At 40.2% G+C, this 25,032-nt stretch overlaps 1 protein-coding gene across 3 annotated transcripts in view; it reads left to right on the top strand.

Moving 5' to 3' along the window:
* Positions 1-23,954, top strand: part of eps15 (epidermal growth factor receptor pathway substrate 15) — a 36,164-nt gene extending 12,210 nt beyond the window's left edge. Inside the window, exons 12-24 of one of the 3 annotated variants that reach the window (XM_050054464.1) lie at positions 4,010-4,082; positions 7,368-7,529; positions 7,729-7,911; positions 8,106-8,519; positions 8,617-8,697; positions 8,884-9,049; positions 9,272-9,316; positions 9,447-9,841; positions 10,099-10,168; positions 10,314-10,384; positions 11,436-11,571; positions 11,709-11,902; positions 20,042-23,954. In XM_050054464.1, the coding sequence (XP_049910421.1) occupies positions 4,010-4,082; positions 7,368-7,529; positions 7,729-7,911; positions 8,106-8,519; positions 8,617-8,697; positions 8,884-9,049; positions 9,272-9,316; positions 9,447-9,841; positions 10,099-10,168; positions 10,314-10,384; positions 11,436-11,571; positions 11,709-11,902; positions 20,042-20,182 (2,131 nt within the window). In that variant the 3' untranslated portion in view covers positions 20,183-23,954. Of the gene's footprint in view, positions 1-4,009; positions 4,083-7,367; positions 7,530-7,713; positions 7,912-8,105; positions 8,520-8,616; positions 8,698-8,883; positions 9,050-9,271; positions 9,317-9,446; positions 9,842-10,098; positions 10,169-10,313; positions 10,385-11,435; positions 11,572-11,708; positions 11,903-20,041 lie in introns of all 3 variants that reach the window. The other 2 variants (XM_050054463.1, XM_050054462.1) reach the window with 2 other exon arrangements.
* The last annotated feature ends 1,078 nt before the right edge of the window (positions 23,955-25,032 follow it).

Here is a 25,032-nt window from a genome sequence, read left to right as displayed (position 1 = left end):
CCCACAAATTGAGAGAACCAAATAAATTTGACTGGAAACAAGTGATTTATACTCAGTTATTTGTGAACCACACTGGGTGGAAGAGTTTAATACTAGTTCAAGTAAAGAAGCTTATATTACTCACACTCTCTCAGACAAAAAATAAACATTTGTGTTTATCTTTAAGGCTACTAAACACAGCAGATGGCTTTAAAGCTGAGTGCTGTTTTACAGTGAAGTGAAAGGAGGAGTGACAGAATATGCAATACACACCAGACTTCATATATACACTTTCTTTTGACTAGTATGTTTTTAGGTCTAAAACATGTAGCCCATAAAACAAGTAAAATACTTAATTAACCAAAATATGTTTCAGTAACAAATGTAGCATTTGTAATTTTACATGTTATCTTGGTTTCACTGACAGTTGGTCTTCAGTATCAGTTCTTTTGAACTCAATTTTCATAACGAAAAGAATTCAGCTTCCCTATTCATGAAAGCTGAGAGTGAGAAGTGAGATAGTTGGCCTTCCACCCCACCCCCCACTTTTCATTACATACACACACACACAGATGTGCACACACATACACACACCAGGTGACAGCTGTTCAAGGGAGGAAGGAGAGGTAAGAAGGATGGAGAGAAGTGGAAACTAAATGACAGAGATCAGAGCTTCAGACAGGCACCAGATTGAGGGGAGTTTGAGAAGATGATTCATGTTTGTGACTGTTTCAAAATGTGGCAGCAGCCTTCTGCTCGAGATGAGGAGGATGGTGAGGATGAGGATGATGATGGGTAAGAGGAGACTGGGAATGATGCTCAGCTTGAGTTGACTGTAGGCTTGCTCGGAGAGGAGTGTATTGTTATCGAGGGAATTGTGTGTTTGATGCGAGAGGAGACAAAGAATGTAAAAATAGCTGCTGTTATTTTTAGTTGGTGTTGAAATGAATGGCAAAGATCAGAGCTTTCTCAGGTTGATGGCTGTTTCTGTTTCATTTTTTTGGTTCAGTCATCTAAATGTGAAACTGAACAGGAACAATGAGTGTTCTGTATTGTTTTACAAACCAAATGCTCAGAATGGATATTAAATGTTACCGTTTGGTTCAGGATGTATTGCTCTTAAGAGCTGAAGCAATGATACAAAATATATGCATAAATCCTATCATTAGGCTGTCCTGAACAAATGTGAGAAAACAATGGAGCAGCCTCCCTACACGAATAGTTACAGGGGTTAACCAAGTAGCAGATTTAAATCAAAGTGTTGATCAGGATGTATATTTGTCAGGAGCTTCCTCAGCGTTGTCAGTGCTTTGCCTCTGCTTTTTGTTTCATTTCCTTTTTATACATTTGTTATACATAACATTAACACACAGTAATGTAATGTATTTTTATATAATATTAGCTAAGTATCTAAATGAAATCCAACACAATCTAACGATGGATTTCCAAATCTGGTGCAAAATGAACCCCCATCTGCATGGTAATATTCATAGAAAAAAATGCAGATGTCTTTTCAAGTATTAGTGTCTTTACTGAATAGTTGGAAGATATATTCATAACATTTAGAGCATTTAGCATTTAAAAAAAATTCTACGTCTGTTCACTGTTTAAACACGATATTTCTGCAGAGTTGCAGATAAAATAAGGCTACAGTAATATTATCAGTGTTTTACGATTTGCAGAATTAGATACCCAGTGGTGGCTGCTTAGGATTGTTTTCTGACTTGTATGATCCAAACATTTTCAGAGCATTGTCCAAAAGTCATAATTTAACGAAAAAAGTTCGATGTAATTATTTCCAAAATTCCCAATGTGTTTTTGCCAAATGAAAGATTCTGCTTCAGTCCATATTTGTCAGCGTTTAACCTTTGAAAAAGGTCAACAAACTGTTTGCTTTTCTGCTTGCTGCACAAAAAAGTAGGCATGCACCTGTATTTACGGTCTAGCAGCAGTCGGAAGAACAGCATCATAATTTACATTTATTCATTAAGAAATGTTGATTTAATAAACAAAGACTAACTCATTTAAACATACAATATGAAACTTTTTTAACTGCTATGGGTCTCTCAAGCAAAACAGTAGCAAAAGACAGGGCAACACCATCATTGCAGTCAGTGTCTCGATTAGGATTCCTTCAGTGTTCTTTGCTCAGGTGTTTACCGTGAGCTGTATAATCGGCAGAGGTCACCTCCTCTCTATAAAACCGGTAAAAACACTGAATAAAGCAGTTTCACTTCAAGTGTTTCTCCAACATTTTCTGACATGGCAGGTGCAAAAGCTGAGTCGCCACTAATGGTTGCTTTGCTTGTTTCTTTGATGACTTCACATTAAGACGTATGATGACTGAAATCCTTCAACTGTTTAAAACAAATGGTTAAAAACGACTAAGATCTAAAAAGTGTCTTGTAAGAATGTGGTTTAAAACTGGATGAAAAGTCAGTTTATGACTCTCTATCTTCTGGCAGATAACCACAACCCTAATGCATACACAAAAGGGATACGACACCACTGACATGCGACAGCGTGTTTGAACATTGTTAGAAAGGTTTAGATTAATATAAGTACACAACTCAACACAAAATGTATAACATTGTTCTCGGCATTTTTAGACATAATAATGCAGAAAAGTTGCATATTATATTTTTAATTTGATGAATCATATCCTCCTGAGACCCGAATTTTTGTTTGGTATGCATTTTTAATTTCTCCTAGCTATTTAGGATCAGTAGGACCTGAGAAGTATAAAAAAATAAACATTGTCAACGATATTTAAGTTCCAATTTCCTCAAACAAGAATATAATGAAGTCCCAATGTCCTCAAACGAGTATTTCCTAGTTAATAGCATCTTATTTCTGTTGCTAAAATTGGTCATATTTGTTGCCATATCAAACTACCAACATTAATTATAATGTTTATTCATACATAAACAAGTTTCAATCATAAAATGTGATCAAGTTTTGTCCACTTTGTGTCGGGATCGGCTGCAGGCTGACTTGGCAAAGATGGCTGCCATCTTGATTTTACATGGATTAGTGTATTGCGGTCTCACTACCACTAGAGGGCACAGAAGAGTGTCCACAGACAAGGACAACAGGCCTAAGTTACGCAGAATGAAGGAAAGGTCAAATAAAAGCAAAATGTGATTTCGTCATATGAGGACACAGGGTCTGAGGAAGAGGTTATTATTTAAATTGAAGATTTCGTTCAAGGATTTTTTTATTTGTTTTAGGGTGGTGACATCATAAAAAATGAGGACAGATATTCAAGCTTTATTCGCAAACCTCAGTAGAAGCCTTGGAGAAAAAAAAAAAGATATGCAGTACAGCCCCATACCTAGTAAGATGATTTATATCAGGCATGATTAATGATGAGGTTTAATGACTTGAGATGAAAATGAGTCTGTTACAGTAACAACATCTTGACTGTAACGCACTAAGTACAATGGTCTTATGGAAAATAAAATGTACATTCATTAATTGTCAGTTGCGCACAAGTCAGTATGTCTTCCTGCTCCTCGCCCCACCCCGTTCCATTTCCTCTCTGGCTGGGTGGACGAAAGAGTGAACCAGAGAGGATGAACATACGGGCAGCGCAAATGATAGATGTTGCAGGTTGGCTCATCATCACTCGTCTCTCCTCCCTCCCTTCCTCCCTCCATCCTTAAGGCAGCCATCTGCCTCTCACTCCTCATCTCCCACACATTTGACTGAGCAAGCACATTCTCACTTTCCACAACATCACGGACACAGACACACACACACACACACTCCACCTTTCCTCATATCACGTCACACACACACAGACACACACCTGCTGTAGCTGAAGGCGTTCAGGCGGCTCGCTCTGTGCTGTGGAGTTGTGATTTCAGGACATCATGGTAGTTCAAGGAGAGGAGGTGGCGGTGGTTCAGGGGCAGGGCAAAGAAGGCACAGTGGAGAACTGGCTGGGGCTGGGTGGGCTCGGAGTACCAGGTCTACCCTCTTTGTCCTTGGTGGCTAAATACTCCTGTCTCTTGTGCTGGGCCCCCAGGGAGAAGAGCACTGTGGAAGAGGAGATCAAGGAGAAGGAGGAGGCCATCAGACAGCGCAGCAGTGAGGTGCAGGTAAGGTCTCGCCGTCTCTGTTTGTCTGTGAGTTTGTCTTTGTTCCCAGTGCAGGGGACGCAGAGAGAATGAGAAATTTATGGGCAGGCAGAATCGCTAATATGACTGTGTAGATATTTGGGGAAATGCTGCTTGTTTGCTCTCTTGTTTTGTAATCAGTGCCTCTCACAGGACTGCTGTGGGAACATAGCGAGTGTATGAGCATGCATGTGTTTCTGCTGTATTAAAATCCTCGAGAGACAAAGCAGACGGTAAGAGGTGCTTAAGCAGTTGTTCACTTTTGTTGTGATGTATATACCGGAGGAGGAGATCAATAATACATTTGGCCGGCAGTCCTAGACGCTTGTTCAGAAGCACAGTTAACAGAGAGGGAGAGGCTGGTGTCCTTGTGTAGGCGTGTCTGCCGCCTGCTCCGAGCCTGAGAGATGGGCTCTATTTTGGGAGCTGATGGCTTAAAGGGCTAGTCTGCTCCGCTTTTGGGAATCCAGTCGAATTTTTGAGTGCAAGGGTGGATCTCAAGGGAGCCTCACGCTGATGTAGCTGAATTTCTTGGCCGCACTGCAGGGTCACCTTAAGTGCCTTTTGGGTATTTACTCTGTATTGTGTTTTCTAAATTTATCACAGACATCACATGTTGTCGTGATGTGTTCCTCTACCCCTGCACAGACTCCACACCAAGACTTTCCCTGCAGTCTTTCTCTAAGATTAAGAATTTATTTGTGGCGGTAGAGCTCTGATATCCATCAAAACGGCATTGGTTTCACAAGCTAAAAGTAATTTCCCAGTGTTTGTGCTGTGGAAGTTTGAACTGAAACGAACTGTAATTGAGCTGGTGGTGAACTGCATAGAGAGATTAATGCACTGCATAGGAAGATTAATGTCACCATATCAATGTTTTCCAGCTGGTGGGAAGGGATATACACTTTACACAAGGAACAAATGTAGCTTTTATTACTTTGTCGCAGTACTGTACCTCACGTAGGCATGTTGTGTTTAACTCAGTTTTATTGACCCAAAGATACGATATACCCTCTTGCCTAGTTAGCTGGCCATATGTAGGCGTAGGGGCACATTGTGGTTAGTTGCAGCTGTCCAGAGGAAAGCTTTTTAAGGAAAAGAGGAGTATGGGATACTGCGGTCAGGTCACACTGACCCGATCATTAGCAGGAAAGACTAAATAAGGAACATGAACATCTTTTAGTAAGAAGAACATTAGATATGTCTGTCTGTAATGCACTGCTAGACATGAGGTAACATGAGGTAATGGGATAGATCGCTGTCTGAGACTGTACATGCAGGGTATAATATAAAAAGGTAGGCTGACGTAAAGACAGACAGTTGCAACTCGGTCCATTTGTATTCTGCTGTGTGTGAATAAACCTCCTGTGACTTGAACTGCACTTCGCTTAGAGTCTGTCTCAATCTCTTCAACGCCAACCCGTGCTGAGGTTTGTGGTGCCTCACTGAGTAATTATTATTTTAGTTATTAATGCACAGTATAGCCTAGATAAAAGTAACGGTAATAAAGGCGAGGAGAAGATCCACCACAGTGCATTTGTACTTGAAAGCACCACATTGGAAGAATTTTCGGTCAGTACGACCTCTCAGCTGCTTTTCCATAAGTGTTTGAAAATGAGAAAAATGCACACAAACGGTTATTTTTTGTGGGTATGGAAGCAGATCTAGTTGGGTTGGGTGGCATTGTGGTGAACTATTGGTTAAGATGCACTGTATAAATTGTGACTGCAGCATTCCTGATTTGAGTCCAGCCACAGACCTTTGTTGCATTGTATTTCCTCTCCCTTCCCTCCTTTTCTGTCCCCATACAGTTTTCAGAAGCTCTGGAGTGTTTTTAGTTGTCCATCTAAAGAAACAGACAGACAATCACACAGACTGCGATGTGCATGTCATAATGCAACCTCCTTCTTTTTCACATGCAGTATTTTGTTTTCTCTTGTGTGTGTGTACTGAGTGGTTTTATTCATTGTTATCTTGACAACAGTTGTTCTGGACTGTCACTATAGAGACAGAGCACAACACGTCTGTCTCAGTGTCCTCTTGAAGAAATGATCCCACTGAATGGCCAGAAGTGAAATACTTTGATATTTATTTTGCAAGTAGTTGATAAAATCACCTGGCAAGAGCATCACTTAAACAAAGATCAAAACCAGGCCTTGCACAGCTCAGTGAGCTTTATCCTCCACAGTTTGTCTGGCCAAAGTAGTGACTGTAACTTATTTATGAGTGTCTCATTTTTCCTGCTGATGCCTGACGTCTTATTGCCTGTATCCACTATCCACTTTTGTCTTCTTTAAGGCTCAGATTTTTAGTTCAGCAGCTTATAAAAACCTAGTTCTGGTAAGGGCTGCACAGTAGTGAAAGCAGTGTTTCTAGTTTAAAGTAAGGTGTGTATATGGTATATACAGTAACTAAGTGGAGTCTGTCTCATTGGCTAAATAAACACACCATTTCTCCACCGTTTTTCCCCAATTCTTTTTAAAGTCATGTGGAGTATGTCATCTGCTCCAGAAGATGTAAGTGTAAAGCAGTATTAATAAAGAGGCTAGCAGTGGGGCAGTTTTTCTGGAGCCAGTATTTTGTAATGGCCTTCTTACTTGCTGCCAGCAGGATCTTTTGTAGATAGATATCATCTTTACTCAGTCCATCAGGGATGTGTCCAAGAAAAAGGGATGTGAATGTAGTACTAATACTAAAGCTCAGAGTTTTTGAAATGATTGTTGTTACTTCCCTCCAGAAAGTCTGAATAGAAGGACAAAACCAAAAAATATGGGCATGGTCACCATGATTTCTCGGTGCAGATATTTCTGATTATTAGCCGGCCTTGTGAAGGCTGCTGCTACAGTCGGCCTCATTTGAATTTGTTACAGAAGCTGGTGTCTCTGTTGACTTGAAATATGGTCGTTTTGTGCCACTTCCGCTCTGCTGGTGAGTCACTGCTTGTGTGAATCCACTTAATTCTGTTTTAGTTTGTGCCTTCATTAGACAGCAGCACAGTAGAGAGACAGGAAAACATGAGCAATGACATGAAACAAAGATGGCCAAGCGATTATTTGGTATTCCCCTGAGACCACGAGATTACAAAAAAGCCAACCCCCATCTAACCTTTTACTCATATCTTCTTCCTTTCATCGTGTTTTGCACGCACTTCTTTTTGTCCATTTTCTCAGTGCTTATTGTGAGGACCTGGAAGGATGTGTGCCTGTGAAAGAATAAACAAACCCACACTTATTTCCTTCTGTCCTCTCTTTGGCTTGATGCCTTCAGGACTTACAGGATGAGGTGGCGAGGGAGAGCGAGGTGCTGCAGCGGCTCCAGGCTCAGCGTCAGAAGGTCCAGGACGCCTTGGAGGAGCTGGACCAACAGAAAGCCTCCTTGGAGGAGCAGCTGAATCATATTCGCCAGCAGACAAACCAAGAGACCCATCTGGTAGGTCTGGAATAATTATCTTGGCATGATAGATGAATGTATTGAACACTGGAAAGCTGTGTAACTACAGAAATGACTGACCACTAGCAAAGCACATCAGTAGTATAAATTGATAACCCATTACAGTGCATGGCTCAGTTCTCCTGAGCGATGCAGCATATTCATGAGGTTACATGCGTCACAGATTTCATCCCTGCAGTCAGAGCATGAGGAGCAGGAACAGAAGATAAGTCAGTTTGAAGAGGAGCTGGTCCAGGCCCGAGAAGAGCTCCTCGCTCTGCAGGAGGAGAGCAGGAGGCTGCAGGAGAAGGTGCAGGCCGCTCAGGAGCAGCTCACACCTCTGCAGGAGTCTGTTCGTGACTCCTTTACACAAGTTGCACAGGTTGGTTTGTGTGAATGTGAAGCCCTTCTTACACAGGTATCCCGTGATAAAGGCGCTTCATTACGCGTCATTATGCCAGCTTTGCTTTTTTTTTTTTTTTTTTTTTTTAAATACAGAGCCAAACTAGGCAGGCACAATGCCCCCCATAATCTCTATGGTATTCTCTGAACCACACCATCTCTCTGCTCTTTTAGGTTCAGCAGAAACTGAACGACCTTCAGGTGGAGGAGAGGTCAGTCACTGCCCAGCTCAGCTGGAAGAGAGCCCTCGAGGACAGCTCCCCCGTCATGGTCAACGGATCAACAGGCCCTGCAGAGCTGCACCAGGGGGACCCCTTCCAGCAGGACCTTTTCCAGGAGGACCAGCCTAAAGAACTAAAGGAGGAAGAACCAGCTGCTGTCTGCAATCAGCAGAAAGAACACTCAGATCAAAAAGAGAAAGAAGCGGTGAACGAGCAAGAAGAGGAGGAGGAGAAGGAGGAAGAGAGTCCAAAGACTCCAGAGGAGGAAAAGTTGAAACTTGACCCCTTGGATGATCTCTATAACAGTTTGGCCTCTTCTGAGATGTACAATAACCTGGCGACCCTCATGAAGCCACAAGAGAACGCGGTGAGTGTAATAAATATATTTGCCTTCAGTCCCTTCTCAGAATTAAATCTCTGTAAGTAACACTTGTTATTGTTGTGTTTTCCCTTCACGTCTCCAGGAACAAAGCAGCCCTACGCCAGACGTCTCCTCGGAAATTATAGATGATGCAGAGGAATCACCTAAAGAGAGCCCACCAAAGGTAAAGACCCCGAGTTACTGAGGTATACTTGTCTCGTTCAGCCAATTGAATTCTCCAAAACTCCTCCACCACTGACTTTGGTTTCTCAGAGGTTTTTCATTAATTAATCAAGTGTAGTAGAAACACAATGTTCACGTCATTTACTGCAGTGTTCAAGCTTGTCATCAGAGCTCTGTTGCTGTTCAGCAGGTTTCATCACCAGAGCCAGAGAGCAAACAGGAGCCAGCAGAGTCCCCAGAAAGCAACGCATCCTCGTTACCACCTCAAGTTGGCCCTCGCTCGATGCCACCTCAGACCAGCCCTCCCTCTCTGCCTGAGATGGACTTCTTCCATTCGGACCCCTTTACTGACCGTGAGTCCCCAAAAAACATCTAAAGTTCAGCTTTCAAATAAAATGACTGAACACTAAAATTGTTTAGAAAAAGCTGACTTGCTCCTTCGGATTTGTTTTACAGATTTAGTTGTATTTTTTATGCATTTTAAAGTGTTTTGGGCACTTTCAGAATGATGTACTTAATTTATATCTATATTCATGCACCATAGGTTGCAGGTTCATATTTTTTTTACCCCACAGACGATCCATTCAAAGATGATCCATTTGGAAAAGCAGATGTTGCAGGTAAGTTTAACCTGTTTGAAAGTGATGAGCAGCCAAACTGATCTCTTTTATGTTAAAAAATCATTCAAAAATGCAGCATTATCTGACAGGTATACACCAATATTTGTGTTACATGCTTCTCTTAAATCAGATCCATTTGGAGGAGATCCGTTCAAAGGGTCGGACCCCTTTGCTGCAGACGCTTTCTTCCAGCCCTCCAGCGCCACCTTTACCCCAGACGACCCTTTCTCTGCCTCAGCCGACCCGTTTGGTACCACCGCTGGCGCGCCTGAACCAGACCTGTTTGCAGCCAAGCCAAATGACACAGCAGCTGCACCAGCAGCAGGTCCAGATCCTTTCACCTCCAAACCCACCAACCCAGCGTTAGCAGCCAAGGATCCATTCAGCTCCACAGGGAACAATATGGCCGACTCTGACCTGTTTGGAGGAAAGGTGAACGCCATCGGGGAGGCGGATCCATTTGGTTCTCAGGATGGAGGGACGGATCCCTTCAGCAGCTCTCCTGTCAGCTCTGATCTGGCCGTGGTGAGTAGACGTGCTCTACAACCTGGTCACAAGCAGTTATTGGGCATTTTTATATATGCAATAAGATAATTATATGTCGGTCATGAATGTGTTTGATGATGTTGAAGCAGGGTGTCTATAGGACCGTAAAAAGTCTTTGTCTTAAATGTTGTTTGATGTACATCACTTATAGTTCCAGTTAATCAGAGTTAGTATTCACATCCACAGCAGAGTTTATTGTACGTTATGCTAAACACTGTGTGTTTCTATGTTTTTAGAAGGACACGGCAGCAACAAATGACCCGTTCGCTCCTGGTGGTACGACAGTAAATGCAAGCTCAGATCCAGGTATGACTTGTGGTGTAACGCCACCCTCTGGGAACAGAGGCCATTGCAGCTGTTGAAATTGTAATGTGCAAAATACAATATTTACAGTGTCTGATTGTTGACAGTTTTCTATGCTTAGTGATTTTTATATGTTTGTGTGTTTCAGATCCGTTTGCTGCTGTGTTTGGTAATGAATCATTCGGAGGGGGCTTTGCAGATTTCAGTGCTTTGACGAAGGTAATCAAGAGGTCTTGTTCATGTCCTGTGCTTCCTTTACACAGTGCTGAAACAGTCAGTAAGGAGTCAAACACACTGAACATCTAGTCGTAAATAATGGCTGTGGGCTAAGGTGATGGTAGAAACTGTTGTGACACATTGAACGCTTTTCTGCTGCCAAACCAGAACATTCAGGAAGGCTGTGAGTGAGCTGTCGAGTGCGTTGTGGTTTTTGGGAGGAACACTTATTCGTGATTCTGCAAACTAACTAGCAAAATATTTGATGTGCAGTTTCATAAATTATTGAAAACTTCAAGTTCTATAAATGTTTGACTCTTTGACTATGCAATTCTGTCTGCTACCAGGAACTATCTCCATGGAAAATGGTAAATAGAACTGCACTTGTATAGCTTATACCTTTACAGTCTTCCGACCACTCAAAGTGCTTTCTCTCTCTCACACACACACACACACACACACACACACACACACACACACCGATGTAACAGCCATCGGGAGCAATATGGGGTTCAGTATCTTGCTCAAGATTACTTCGACATATGAACTGGAGGAGCTGGGGATCATACCGCTGATCTTCTGATTAGTGAACGACCCACTCTACCTCCTGAGCCTCAGCTGCTCTGAAGGCTCGATGTAATGCACAAAGGAAGTCCATCAACCAACAGGAAGAAGGTAGTGCTTTCGCTTCTCCCAGTAGCTATTGGTAGCTGTTCCTAGTTACCAAAGAGTAGCAATGTAACTTCTACGCAGTTTATATCCCCAGTAGAGGAAATGGTGGACTGAGAAACATCTGGTTGTCTTTGCAACCAACAATAATACCACTTGGAAATGCTCGAGGTGGGAAAGCTGGCTGCTTCCATTTTAAACAGCAAATGTGCTTTGAAGTTACTTTATGGCACCCTGAATAAAGCTGTCGCCAAATTGCAAACTCACAACTGCTGTGATTCCACCTCTGATCTACAGTATCCGACCCCTTGTTATTTTTTTCCTGTTTTTACTGTACTGTTGTAATGCTCTATGTATTTAATTCGGTGCGAACCTTCTGTTTCAGTCAAATGGTGCTGACCAGTTTGGCATCAACAATAAGAACCTGTTCCAGGAAGACAGCCAGTCTGCCGGCCCAGATGTGCCCCCAGCACTGCCCCCAAAAACGGGTACGCCAACTAGACCACCTCCTCCACCTCCAGGTCAGTACATGCTATGGAAAGGTGACTGTATTACATTCAATATGTTGGAAAATGCTTGATTTTTCTCTCTACAGTGTGATTTATTTGTTCTGTGCATCTATACTGACCCTTTTGTCTGCTTGTCTGTGCCTTCTCAGGTAAGAGATCGTCCATCTCCAGAACAGAGTCCTCTGACTCCTTCCAGCGACGAGGGCCCTTCCTCCAGCAGCCCTCAGGAGACTTCTCCTCCTCTTCCCTGCCTGCCAAGGATCCTTTAGCAGACCCCTTCGCCCCTTCCTCCCCTCCTCGTCACAACGTACGGGAAGCTGACCGATTTGCCAGCTTTGACAAAGTGAGCACCTCCCTCTCGCCCTCTCCCTCACCTTCACATGACTCTCAATAGTCACTGCCCTCTTCTCTTTTTTTTTCCTTCTAATAAATCACATTTAGTTGTTTAATTGCATCACCAAGCAACCACCAAGCAAATCAGGCCAGCTTTATAAATCACTCCATCCACTGCCATTAAAACATCCCAAAGAAGCAAACTAACCGGCTCACACAGTAGCGCATGCTGCATTTGTTTATTTGATAACCTCGTTTTCTTGAGCTAAGCTAACATGAGCTATTAAATCTTACATATTTGAGTTCATTTTTCTTGCACACTGTTTGCTGCTGGTGTATATTTTAGCTCTTTATTCTGAATGCAATATTTTTATTTTGCTATGTAAAGATTCTTTATACCTGTAATTATTTTTTGTTACTGATTTATATTGGGATTGCGCTTAATTTATGCCCCAGAATTGAAGTTGCACTGTTTTACTTAATGAAGAAATGTACAGAAATGTCATTAGAGCAATTACAGAGACACTGATAAACTAACTTTGCAGCATATTTGTAGTAACAGACACAAGTTTTGTTACATATTAATTGGTTACACACATCTGTTTTCATCATACAAAGTCCCACCTCATGGTTGGCAGTGAATGGAGAGATGAGAGACTGCTTGTATTTGGCTTTTGTTAGCCATCCCAACTCAGCACTCAGACATTACAGCCTGTGCATATTTCACAGTGTAATGAGATATATATTTTTATTGCAAAATGTTTCATTCTATGCAACTTTTAACATTGACATAGCATCTCAGGTGAAAAGCACTTATTCTGGGTCTGACCAGTGACTGGGCTCAGAGGCGTAAAGGCATTACATCAGTTGACCTTTACTAACAAGATGCAAAGTAGCGCCTGCTGCATCATGAGTGAGATCCCATTTGTTTCAGACTACAAGCTTGAAGTTTCCTGACGCTGCTGTTTTACAAACTTAGAGATAACATATGCTTCAGGCCAAATGTGTAGCAGCTAAGCTACACTACAGAAATACTGCGAAATACTGTATTTATTAATTTCTGCTCATGTACTGGAGCCAGGTGTAAATAATTATAGACATTAATCAAGAAGAATACAGAGCTCCTGAGGGGACATGGGGGAGAAAAATATTGTGAGGGAGAATAAAAAGAGAAGGGTGAAATAAAAAGATAAGTACTGACAAACTTTTGCTTTCCCTTGCTCCATGTGCACCTCCTGCAGCAGCGTGACATGTAAAGGGTTTGTTGAAAGTGAATACAGGCTAGATCAGCATGAATGGTGATTATTAAACACTTTCTTAGCTTGTCAAATCAGCTGTCTCATGACTCCGATGCAGCTGTGTCAGTCAATGTTAAAAGTGATAGCAACACCACAGCAAATAGAAAGCTTTACCTCAGGAAATGTCCCAACATGAACACACATCACCTCATATGTGCACCCAAAGACAGATGGACTATGATAGCAGTAATTCGAGATAACAGAAAAGTTTCTCGGTAAATGCAAAAGTATTTCTCTTTTTCTTCTCCCCGATCTTTTTTTTTTATCCGCGATGTCCCGTTAGGGGCTCCTCCATTTCCTCTCACTCATTAAAATATGTGCGTATAGTCACATGTCTAACATTAAAAAAACAAAAGAAGCCAAAATAGGAAAGTTATTTACCATGCATCTAAATGGGTTGAACCCCTGGTGATATATTTAGAATAACTGATAACAGTATTAAAATCCTCTGGGCTCTTCCCTTTGTAACGCTGCACAGAAATGTACTGTCACGCTGTGAATTTGGGATGGATAACTATTATTATAAGACAGCATTGATTCTAGTTCCTCTCCAATCACATGACTGCACCTGCATGTCCCTGTTGAACCCTGACCTGCACGCACTAACTGTGTGTTTGGCTCTTATTCACTCATACCACTGCCTCCATCATCCCTCACCTCAGTGTTTTGTTGTTTTTTTCCCTTTACACATGCCGCTACCTATTTATTCATGCATCCACCTGTTCACCCATCCACCCTTTCGTTTATCAGTTCAGCCCTTGTCTGGTCAGCAGTGTGTTGTGGAGAAACAGATCGCCTGTATTCTCTTCCTCTCTGTGTCTTTACACCTCTGTCAAAAAAGTTGAATAAAGAGTTGAATCAAGGGCACCATCTCTGGCTTCTATGTGCATCCATGACACCACTATCTGCGAATGCCTGAGCTTTTAAAGGACTGTAGCAGTGTTTTTGCATTTTCAGTTCATTTACTGCAAGTTGTCACTATACTTTTTTACTTTTTTTTATACATTGTGGCTGATATTTTCCAAAGCATGATTTAAATGTAAGATTATTTCCTACCTTTCAAGTGGCCTACTTTTGTTTGTTGGTTGTATTTTCTGCATTGTTGTGATTGCTGATTTGTCCGGTTTGCACAATAATAACACAACTTTTACAATAATCAAGGTCAACATGACACGTTATTAAAGGATAATGTCAGTATTTTGAACCTGGCCCCTATTTTCCCATGTATTTATGTCTAAGTGACTAATGGAGACAACAATTTTTGAAATTGGTCCAGTATTGAGAGAGAGAGGGCAGCAGTAGTGAAGCAGGCCACATTTACACCATTGCACTTCTTAATACCCAATAACCAATTTTACCCCGTGTATAAAACAAATACGAAAATATGAATTGAGAAAATGGATAACAGTATTACACTTAGTTTGCATTTCATTCCCTCTAATCATTTCCGTACTTGGAAGTGAAGATACTGTCTTTGTACCTGTTTTTAAACTGTCTGATATCTTTTCTTTGTTTTATTTCTTCACCCAGTGCGTTCCACAAAATCACCCCACAAATTGAATTACACCTGGTCTGTTTGTTATTGTGTCCAAGTCTGGCTCATGGAGAAGTCTCGTTCTGAAATCTCACGGACTTTTCCCCATTGTGGAAATCAGCTTAATATTCAGCCATGACATTGAGAATCTTTTAGATAACACTAAGCTTCTCTTTCTTTACTCCAACACATCAAACTCTTCCCAGCACCACTCTTTCTGACTCTCACTACCATTTCCATAGTTGCTTCTTTGCAACAAGTCACCTCTCATGAGATTTCACAACGAGACTTCTCCTTGAGTGAGACTTGGTCACAACAGCAAACAGACCAGGAAAGGTGAAGAAAAATGTTTAATTTCTTCAAAGGGTCTTTTCCATAATATTGTCAGACACTTTAAATAACAATCAGCACCTGTCAGTGGCAGAAACAAGCACTATTCATGGATGTAAATTGACGGTGCACAATTGCCCTTAGGGATTACATGGCAGACTTCTTTGCCGTTGCACCTGCAGGTGTCTCTCTTTAAACAGGACATATTTCAAACATGGCTGTCTCCATTTGTCACGTAGACACAAAAACATGGGACAATAGTGTCCAGGTTGAAAAATACAGAAGTGTCCCTTTAATGCTGTTATAACTAAAGCTAGTTTTATGTCTGTACAAGTACATATCGATGTATTTTGATACTGTAGTGGCCACGTGGGAAGCAGGAAAAATGCTTCCCATAATCTACAACTCTGGACAATAGAATAAGATTTATAGGATTTGTGCTAAATGGGCTAAAACATGCAAAAACCCCAGTACGGTCCTTTTAAGTACTTTGACAGAATCCCACCAATCACATCAGTGACTGAACGTAAAGCCATGTAAAGAGTTTATTTAAGTTCAACAATCAAACGCACCGTTCCTTTTGCTAAGTACTTTATTGATGTCTGATTTCATCCATATTTAAAAGCAGCAGTGGGATGTACCACCTACAAGTAATAAATGCATGTTCTCTACTAAATCCATTAGATGTTTCTTCAGTGTTCTCATCGTGCATGTTCTGCACCACTCTACACTGAAATCATCAGCTCATAAAATACCTGCTGCTAGTGAACGCCGTCATCGCTGCCTACTTTCATTTGCATGGGGGGTAACACACTGGATGACCTGTGATGCTTCTGTCTGTCATGAGAATAATGAACCTGTTGGCACAATGCATGTCCGGTCTGCAATGATTAACTGTCTTAACCAGCATTCTGTGTATTTTAAAATTTCCGTCCTTCGCTTTCTGTTGTCACGATCTCCAAATGTGATATTTGGTAATACAACTCCCATTTATTCCTCAGTGGAGATTTCATCTGTCACATTTATATCCCATCTTTTATATGCACATTGTTCCACATCATGTTTAATAACACGTGAGGGGCAAAGACTGTCTTTGTTCATCAATCAGTCAGTCATATTTTATTTGTATAGCACCTGTCATACATGTCAGTGCAGTTCAATGTGCTTTACAGATGACTGACAAGCAGATAATAAGGCAGAACAAGTGTAGACCATAAAAACAACATAAAAGACAAAAACAATTTAACAATAAAAATGATGAAAAAAAATTAAGATTTAAAAGTGATAATAATAATAATATTAGTGAAAGTATAGTTAAATAAAAGCTGGACTAAAAGTAGAAAAAATAGATAAAAGACAAAGTGGAAATAAGTGGAATAAAAAATGTATATAATATTAGTAATAATAAAATAAAAGACAAAATGAATACAATAAAGTAGATAAATAAATAATGAAAATAATTTCAATAAATCATTCTTAATCAATAGCCTGGTTGAATGGGTTTATTTTAAGTTTACGTTTAAAGAAGTTGACATGTTGATGGTCATCATTGATCTTAAAAATTGGTTTTTAGTGGGGTTTTTTTAGTTTTAGTAGGGGGACTGAAATGCAACATTTTGGATTTATTGACCACACAGCTGACTGACACAGATAAATGTTAATTAACAGACCCATGTGTAGGATTTAGAGGCATCTATCGGCACAAATGGAATATAATATTCAGAACTATGTTTGCATTAGTTTATAATCACCTGAAAATAAAAACCGTGTTTTCGTTACCTTAGAATGAGCCGTTTATATCTATATGTAGAGCAGGTCCTCTTCCACAGAGGCTGCCTTGTTGTTCCACAGTAGCCCAGAACAGACAAATCAAACACAGGCTCTAGATAGGGCCATTTGCATTTTTGTTTTTTCAAGTCGGCCACACCTGTTTCTCTCATACGCTTGGCACATGGGAGTAATTTCAGTTCTCCAACCTCACCACTAGATGTCACTAAATCCTACACACTGGGCCTTTAATTACAAATGTGTTTTTTTGGTTACATGTGTGCTTCCCCTACAATGACAGGTCAAAATATCCTGTTTTATATCTTTTCCACCAACATGGATCAGGTGCTGCTCTCGTTCCTGCACCTAATTTGAACCGTTAAGATCATTTTAAACAAAAATAAATTGGTTTGGAACCAAAAAATAGCAGGTCTTTTCTTAACCTGAAGTGGGAACCATGATGACATTAGTTGTTGTGTCATATTCTACAGGTTAGAATGACAGAGAAATCATCATCAAATCATTAATTGTTGGTCCCTGCTTGTTTTTGGATTAAAAAAAAAAAATATATATATATATATATATATCTTTAATAACAGAACAATAGTTTGGATCAATGCGATCCACCATCTTGCTGCTATGGTTTACCTCTGTTGTGCATCGTGCAATGCCCTGCGTTGATGACACATCTTTGACTACAATGATTCTGATCAAAGCTGTTGGAAACATGGGCTGCTTTGCCAGATAGCACAAACTTTCCAAGAGTCCTGAACAGAACCAGTTCAAGAACCAGAGCTAGTTTAGTGGAAAAGGGGTATTTGAGAAAAGTTATTTGTCAGAGAGTCGTCAAAGTATCTGTCATAAACATCAGAGATCTGACTGTACCTTACCCTTACCCTATTAGAAACATTATCAAGCTTGAGCCAGAAAGTGCTAAATAAAAACCACACCATGGTTAAGGGCGTCTTTCTCTGTGACCTGCTTCACCACTGTAAAGCCTGGCTGGTACGTTGGTGATGCCAGTATTATCAGTCTGTTGTGGCTGTCACAGTGGCTCAGGGCTAAGATGTGCTCGACTTAAACTGAAACATCTCTGGCTTAATCCCTGCTGGGGATCTTGGTTGCATGTTCATCCTGTCTCTTTCCTCTCAAATTCCTAATCTTTCTGACAAAAACGCCTAAAAAAATCTGAAAAGAAAACAAGAAACTTTGCCACAGAAATGCCAAAAATTAGTTTGAGTTATTAACTTTTACATACAGTATTTTTTTCTGGGGATGCATAACATGGATTTTTTTCAGCCAATACCGATAAGCTGCTTCTAATGGCCAATACCGATAAGATTACTGATAAATTAACATTTTCTATTTTAAAATAAATTCATAACCTGTAATTTATGTGCACCTGAGGGTAAGATGTGGTTAGCAAAAATGGATGATTTTATATTCCATAGCTCTGACTGAACCAAATCTAACTGATATCACTGTTGGTAACACGACATGTTTAAGTCTTCACCCAGCCACTGAGCTGTCAAACTAACACTACTCACTGACTTAACGTCAGACGTCCACATGTCCGTGGTAAAAGTAGCAGCGGCTTGGGAGAGTTTACCAGTTTCTAAATGTGCCATTAGTTTGCGAAATCCTTGGTCTTCTACCACAAGAAAAAGACAAGTGCCATAATTTGTGAATTTTGTCATTATCTGCTTCAGCCTTTGAGCTGTCTCCAGTTAACCCTCCGAAGTTTTTAATGCCTCCTGCCTCCTATTCCTTCAACACATCTTCGTTGCCATGACAACTTTGTAGATGTCTTAAAAGATTTGTTGTGTTAAAACTCGTCGTGGTGTCTTCCTCTGAAACTGAAAAACGTCAATGACAGATGCTGCACTTGTTCAGTCAGTGAAAGCAATTTGTCATTTATTGGATATAATTTCAGTATTGAAATAATATATAATATAAATTTCCTAATTAAGGGACAATATATATCATGTATCCCTAGTTTGTTCATCACAGAGCTCTGATAAGTTTATAATGATTATAATAATGATCACTAAATTGAAGAGATTCTTATTGAAAATACGTGTATGATATTAACAAACATAATATTGACAGATATGTTGTTATTTGATATAAAAATCCCTCTGAGATATTATTCATGTGATCATGATCACATTACATTACATACTACAGCTACTTTCATTGTGCAGTCCTGTATTGTATAATGACGTCAATAAATCATTGAATCCTTGATGGATGTTACAGGGCAGCAGTTGCTTTATGAAGCTTATACATGTAAATGATAATAACAGAGGTGTGGACTCGGGTCACATGACTTGGATTTGGTTCAGACTTAAGTCACAAATTGAAGACTTTAGACCCGACTTGACAAAATCATAAAATGCTTGCAACTTTACTTAAATTTTAACATCAGTGACTCGTGACTTTTTTTGGACTTGAGCCTTTTGACAATACTGAAAATACTTGATACCTTCCCCAATGCCCAAAGATTAAAAAATGTTATTTAAAAAGTGTGCCATAAATCGATAAATTTCCTTTAATTTCCTGAATCAGCAAATATTAACGCCATTCATTCCCAGCAAGTTGGCACTTAGTTCCCCAGAACCACTTTGTTTTAGTCAATCTGACTAACTTTACGCTGCTGAGCGCCAGCTGGAAAAAAAGATACCAAAAGATGATTTTGTTGTGCACAAAAACTACACGGTGGTCAACAAAAACGAATTGCAGTATGTGAAACATGCAGGTCAAAGATTATAGACAGAGACAAACAATTTACAATAAACTTGTTTTAACAAATAAGTACAAATTAAAAGTTAATATATTATTACTCTTTAAATGGCATGATATTTGGTCATGAGCACATTATGACTTGTTTAGAGCTCAATACTCGAGGCTTGTTGGTCTAGATATGGAACTTGACTTAGGACTTTCGTGCACAGACTTGAGTCATACTTGTGACTTGCAGAACAATGACTTGGTCCCACCTCTGGGTGATAGCATGCATCATGTTACAGCTGTTACTGTTGGTAATCTGTCATCAGCAGGTTGCAAGAATAAGTTCCTTTATCCTTGAGAATCTGTTAACTGTATGTTTGTCTGTTTGTGTCTCCTTTCTCCCCATATTTCTTTGCATTTGTGCTTCCTCTCCTTCCCTTCGTGTGTGATGTGTGTGTGTGTGCGTGTGTGTCCTGTGTTCACGGAGCAGTATCCAACAGAGGAAGACATGATAGAGTGGGCAAAGCGCGAGAGCGAGCGAGAGGAAAAGGAGCGACTTGCCAGGCTCACCCAGCAGGAACAAGAGGACCTGGAACTGGCCATCGCACTCAGCAAGTCTGAACTCTCCTGAGGAGCTTGTCTCCCCTTCCTCCTCCCCTCCTCCCCCTCTTCCTCCACTGACCTGGCTCGGCACGGCACAGCACAGCCTGGCCCAGCCCAGAAAGCACCAAAGCAAAGTGGGGACTGTATAGGACTGATTCAGCAGCACCTGCTGACCCCATGAAGAGACTTTCTCAGAATAAACCCACCTCTGAATCTTTCTTCTCCCCAGACTGTGTTCACCATTCACTGGCATTGCAGTATTGTGTTTTATTTTTTCCCCATCCTGTTGGTCTTGTTTTTGGAGGAGAGGACCAAGATGGAGTGTATGTTCTGAAGAATGGATTGTTGAAAATGAAATGCGGTGAATATGGATTTAGAGATTGCTCCGCTGAGTTCAACACCAGGCTACAAGCGCCACGTTAACTCTCCAGAATGTAATTTATTTAATGCACTCAAAACTAGATCAAAATGGCCTTTGTCAAAAGCCCTGTCTTTATCCACTAACGCTTTACTTTATTAATACTCGGCTCACTCTAGCTTCTAAAGTTACGTTGAGAATTTCATGAGATTTCTTTAATTAGAAATAGACTTGCTAATTTTGTAGAGCCCAAAAAATCCCCTAATTTCCTTCAAGCTCTTGTTTAATATTCTGAAACTAAATCTTGAACTGTGTGTAGATTCGAGATAGTAAGGTGGGAAAAAAGAGTGTTTTTTGAGGCACAGTAACAAAATTTAAGAGTGCAGTCAGTCTTTTTGAAATGGAGTGACCATGTACTTTTCTAATCCCGCAGAAGGCCTATGAGATTTTTTTTGTATAAGTATTTGTTTAGGACAGGGTGACAAAATTCAACATTTCTACTTGTCTAACTGGAAGTTACCAGTCCTCTAATATGTGAAACGCATGTGCAAATTTATAGTAAATTTCAACATCACAGCTTCCACATTCAGCTTCTAGATACTTTAGTTTCTTTTAAATGTTTGTAATGCATTACTTTGTCCAGCATCTGTTCTGTCAAAGTTGATTTTTTGGGAGATACTGAAAGAAATGAAACTACAACTTTTTCATGTCATGATGACATAATAATTAGCATTACATTTCAGGGCACACTACAAGGGGATTGCACGACACAAGAACTGCTTTTGACAAATATTTGATAGAGTCAGACACTAAATACTCTACATTATTTTAATTAGTATGAAACACTCAGTCCTTGATGTTTAATTATTAATGTTTTAGCTGAAATTTGATGGCAAAACTGTTGAGGCTGGACATTAGCATTCAAACATAAGTGTAAAAAATAGAAACTGGGTTGTTGTGATGACTGTATGTGTGGAAACAACTGATTTATACCCACTTTACCCACCCTAATTACTCATAAGATACATGAATAATGTTGAAGGGACACCCCAAAATCAGAAATACATATTTTTCCTCTTACCTGTAGTGCTATTTATCAGTCTAGATTGTTTTAGTGTGAGTTGCAGTGTGTTGGAGGTATCAGCCGTAGAGATGTCAACAATGTCTCTTTGCAGGAATCATGACACCGTTACTAAAGATAATCCACAGACCTTGTTGTGAGCAGTTTCATGTAAAAAGAATGTCTTTCTACCAAACTACAAACACCAACCATATCACCACAGAGAAGGAAGAGTGCATCTACACATGGATGAGAGGCTCATACCAGGCCATTCACCATCATGTGATGCCCTGTGGCCCAAAAAGACCTTTTATCGTAGACTTGCACGGCGAAAGAGATGTCTGTAAATCAATGGATACATTGTGAGCAGTTTCATGTAAGGACTTTTTTCTTCCTACCGAACTACACCCACCAACTGTATCATCACGCAGAAGGAAGTGTGCATCTACTCATGGAGGAGAGGTCTTGTGACAGCACGAGATGTAAACAGTAATGGTGTCTAAGCTGTAACACCAGCTAGCTCAGTGGTGCTAGGTGAGTTAAGCGGGATTTCTACTTGTGTGGCAGACCCTACAGTGCATAGCTTACACATGTCACCTACGCCGTTGTGAGCATTTATACTTGTGCGATGGTGTGTCTGTGTCACTCTACAGTTACACCTCCAAAACACTAGTCAGTGGTGGAGTTTCTGTGACGTGCTGTAAAGTTCAATTGATATAAAACACACCCAAAACACACATTAAACCTGGCTTAATAGAGACAGTGTCAACCATACTACACCCGCCAACTGTATCGCTGCGCAGAAGGAAGAGTGCATCTACTCATGGACAAGAGGCTCATGACTGTGTGAGATGTAAACGTTAATGGCGTCTCCCCCGGCTGCGCTGTAACCTTAGCTAGCTCAATGATGCTAGGTGAGCTAGCAGTAGATGCACTCTTCCTTCTCCACAGTGATTTGGTTGGTGGGTGTAGTTTGGTAGAAAGAAAATAGTTCCTACATGAAACTGTTCACACTATGGATTATTTTGAGTAACCAGGTCATGATGTCTGGAAAGAGACATTGATGTTGAACTTTTCAAATGTTTTATTTTTGGCGCTTTGAGCACCACAAGCCAAGTGCCATCTAGTTCCATTATATTATAGAGAAGGCAGACATCTCTACGGCTGTTATCACCAACATTCGACAACTCGCACCACTTTGCACACAGCACTACAGGTAAGAGGAATAATATGTATTTTCAATTTTAGCATAAACTGTCCCTTTAATAATATTGCTCATCCTGATTGATCCAGGGTTAGTCACAAAGCGATCTCCCTAAAGCTTGCTGAATTACACTTCAGTAACATGGATGCTTGGTTGTAGATGAGAGAAGTGCACTAAGAAGAAAAATTTCCTAAAGTATTCATTTCACAAATTTCACACCACGTTCCATTTCAAAGTTTGCCACTGCTGTCTGGCATTTGTATGAACTTTTTTTTTTTTTTTTCCCCACAATGTTTTTTTTTTTGTCTCAGCAGATGCTTCCTCTCTGAGAGCCTAACTGGATTTCAGAGTCCTACACAAAGTCAGTAAAAGTTGATTAGTGTCTCTGCGTTCTGGTGGAGCAGTTTGTCTTTTGTGTGTGCACTTCAGGCTCTGTGGGGATTTAACCTGCTGGTGTTGTGAAGATAAATCCCTCCGTTGCACTGCATCCACACGCCTGTTAACACCCTCACAGTAGTTGGCCGGCCAGTGATTCCTCTCCTTGCTGGGAAATATTGTGTTTCTCCCAGAAAATGAACTTAAGTGACTTAACGCTGAGTGCTGAACTGTGATAGATGGTTTCTAAACAAGGGAAGGTTTGGTTGAAGAGCAGTAAGCTTTTGTTTTTATTTTCCTTGCTGATTTGTGAGCTAACGGTGCACAACATTTTGGACACTTCTTCCTGTTCAGATGTATTTTTTTCTCTTTTCGGCCTTGTTTAGAACAAGCATTGTCATAGTTTCCTCTTCTCATGTTTAACCAGTTTACTGTCCATGGTCGAGGCTGCACTTCCTACTCTCAGTGCGTCTCATATTGCAGTTCACGTTTATTGTAAATACAAGCGAGAGCAGGAGTCGTCCATCTCGTCTTCACCTTCACAGCTGAGTCTCTTGTCATACAACAGTTTAATCCTCTCACGTTTAAAGGCCACCTGACACGTTACTGTCATTTGTACAGACTCCTTGAATTTTACAAATCAAGAACCACTTGTGTTTCTAGGCTTACCCATAAAGGCTTTTTAAGCTCAAACTAATTGTATTTTATTTTGTATTTTCTAACGTGTAAGAAGAAAATCATTGGGAGGTTTGGCCAGAATATGTAATGCATTTAATTGAAACAGAATAAATATTAAATGTGTAGTTTTGCAGTTTGTGTGTTCTTACTGGGATTAAATCATGTTACTGGCTGTGTGGAGTACAATTTTAGATCCTTGAGTAGAGGTAGTAATACTGCATTATAACAATACTCTATTACAAGAAAAGTGCAGCAGTGGTGGAAAGTATCTGAGAACACTTATGTAGGTATTCAGGTGTTGCAATTGTATGCCCCCATATACTTCTACTCTGCTCCATGTCAGAGGGTAGTATTGTACTTTTATACACATTTATTTTCCCTAAAACACATCATTAGCTGATAGACTAATACATAATAATGCATCTGTAATAATGGTCCAATAACATAAATAATGTGTGAGCACATGAGCCAAAGTAACATTTGCTGATAATACAGGTACTAACATTTTTAATGCAGGACTTTTACATTCTTGTATTGGTACATTTTAGTAGTACTCAATAAGTAGATCAGAATGATTCAGAATGTGATTTTGTTATATGTATAATATTATTTGATTATTTTTGTGGAAGCTGATGCAGTCATTTTTAGGCAGCATTTATGTTGCTGGTCAGTGTGAAGTCCGCCTTAACTACTTTACGTACATGTACTACTGTCAGCTCAATCTATAACAGCATATCTGACTTTATGCAAATTTAGATTAGGCATAATTAAGCTGTCATAGTGGAATAAAAACTACATTATTTCCCTCTTAAAAGTACTGTGGTAGAAACCGAAAGTAGCAGGAAAGTACCTCAAATTTTACTTTAACACTGTACTTGAGTAAATGTACATATGCATTTTGATTTTGATTTACAGAGCATTTATAAACGCCTGAAACTTATTCCGTGTGCCAAGTTTATAAACAGGAGAACTATAGTGAGAAGGGAAAATGCAATAGGCCCTATCTAGAGCCAGTATTTGGTTTGTCCGTTGTGGTCTCCTGTAGAACAACATGGCGGATTCTGAGGAAGAGGACCTGCTCCACAACAAGACATGACAGTTCTTATTTTAGGATAAGTGCCCCATGAATGATTCCGAAAACAACGGTAAATATAAAAACAAAAAAATAATTTTAGTTTTCTTGCGTAAAACCCGGAAATTACT

Source organism: Epinephelus moara, chromosome 10 (assembly GCF_006386435.1).
Source record: "Epinephelus moara isolate mb chromosome 10, YSFRI_EMoa_1.0, whole genome shotgun sequence".
NCBI lineage: Eukaryota > Metazoa > Chordata > Actinopteri > Perciformes > Serranidae > Epinephelus > Epinephelus moara.
The sequence above is the reverse complement of the archived record's forward strand: the minus strand, read 5'-3'. Positions and strand labels throughout refer to the sequence as shown.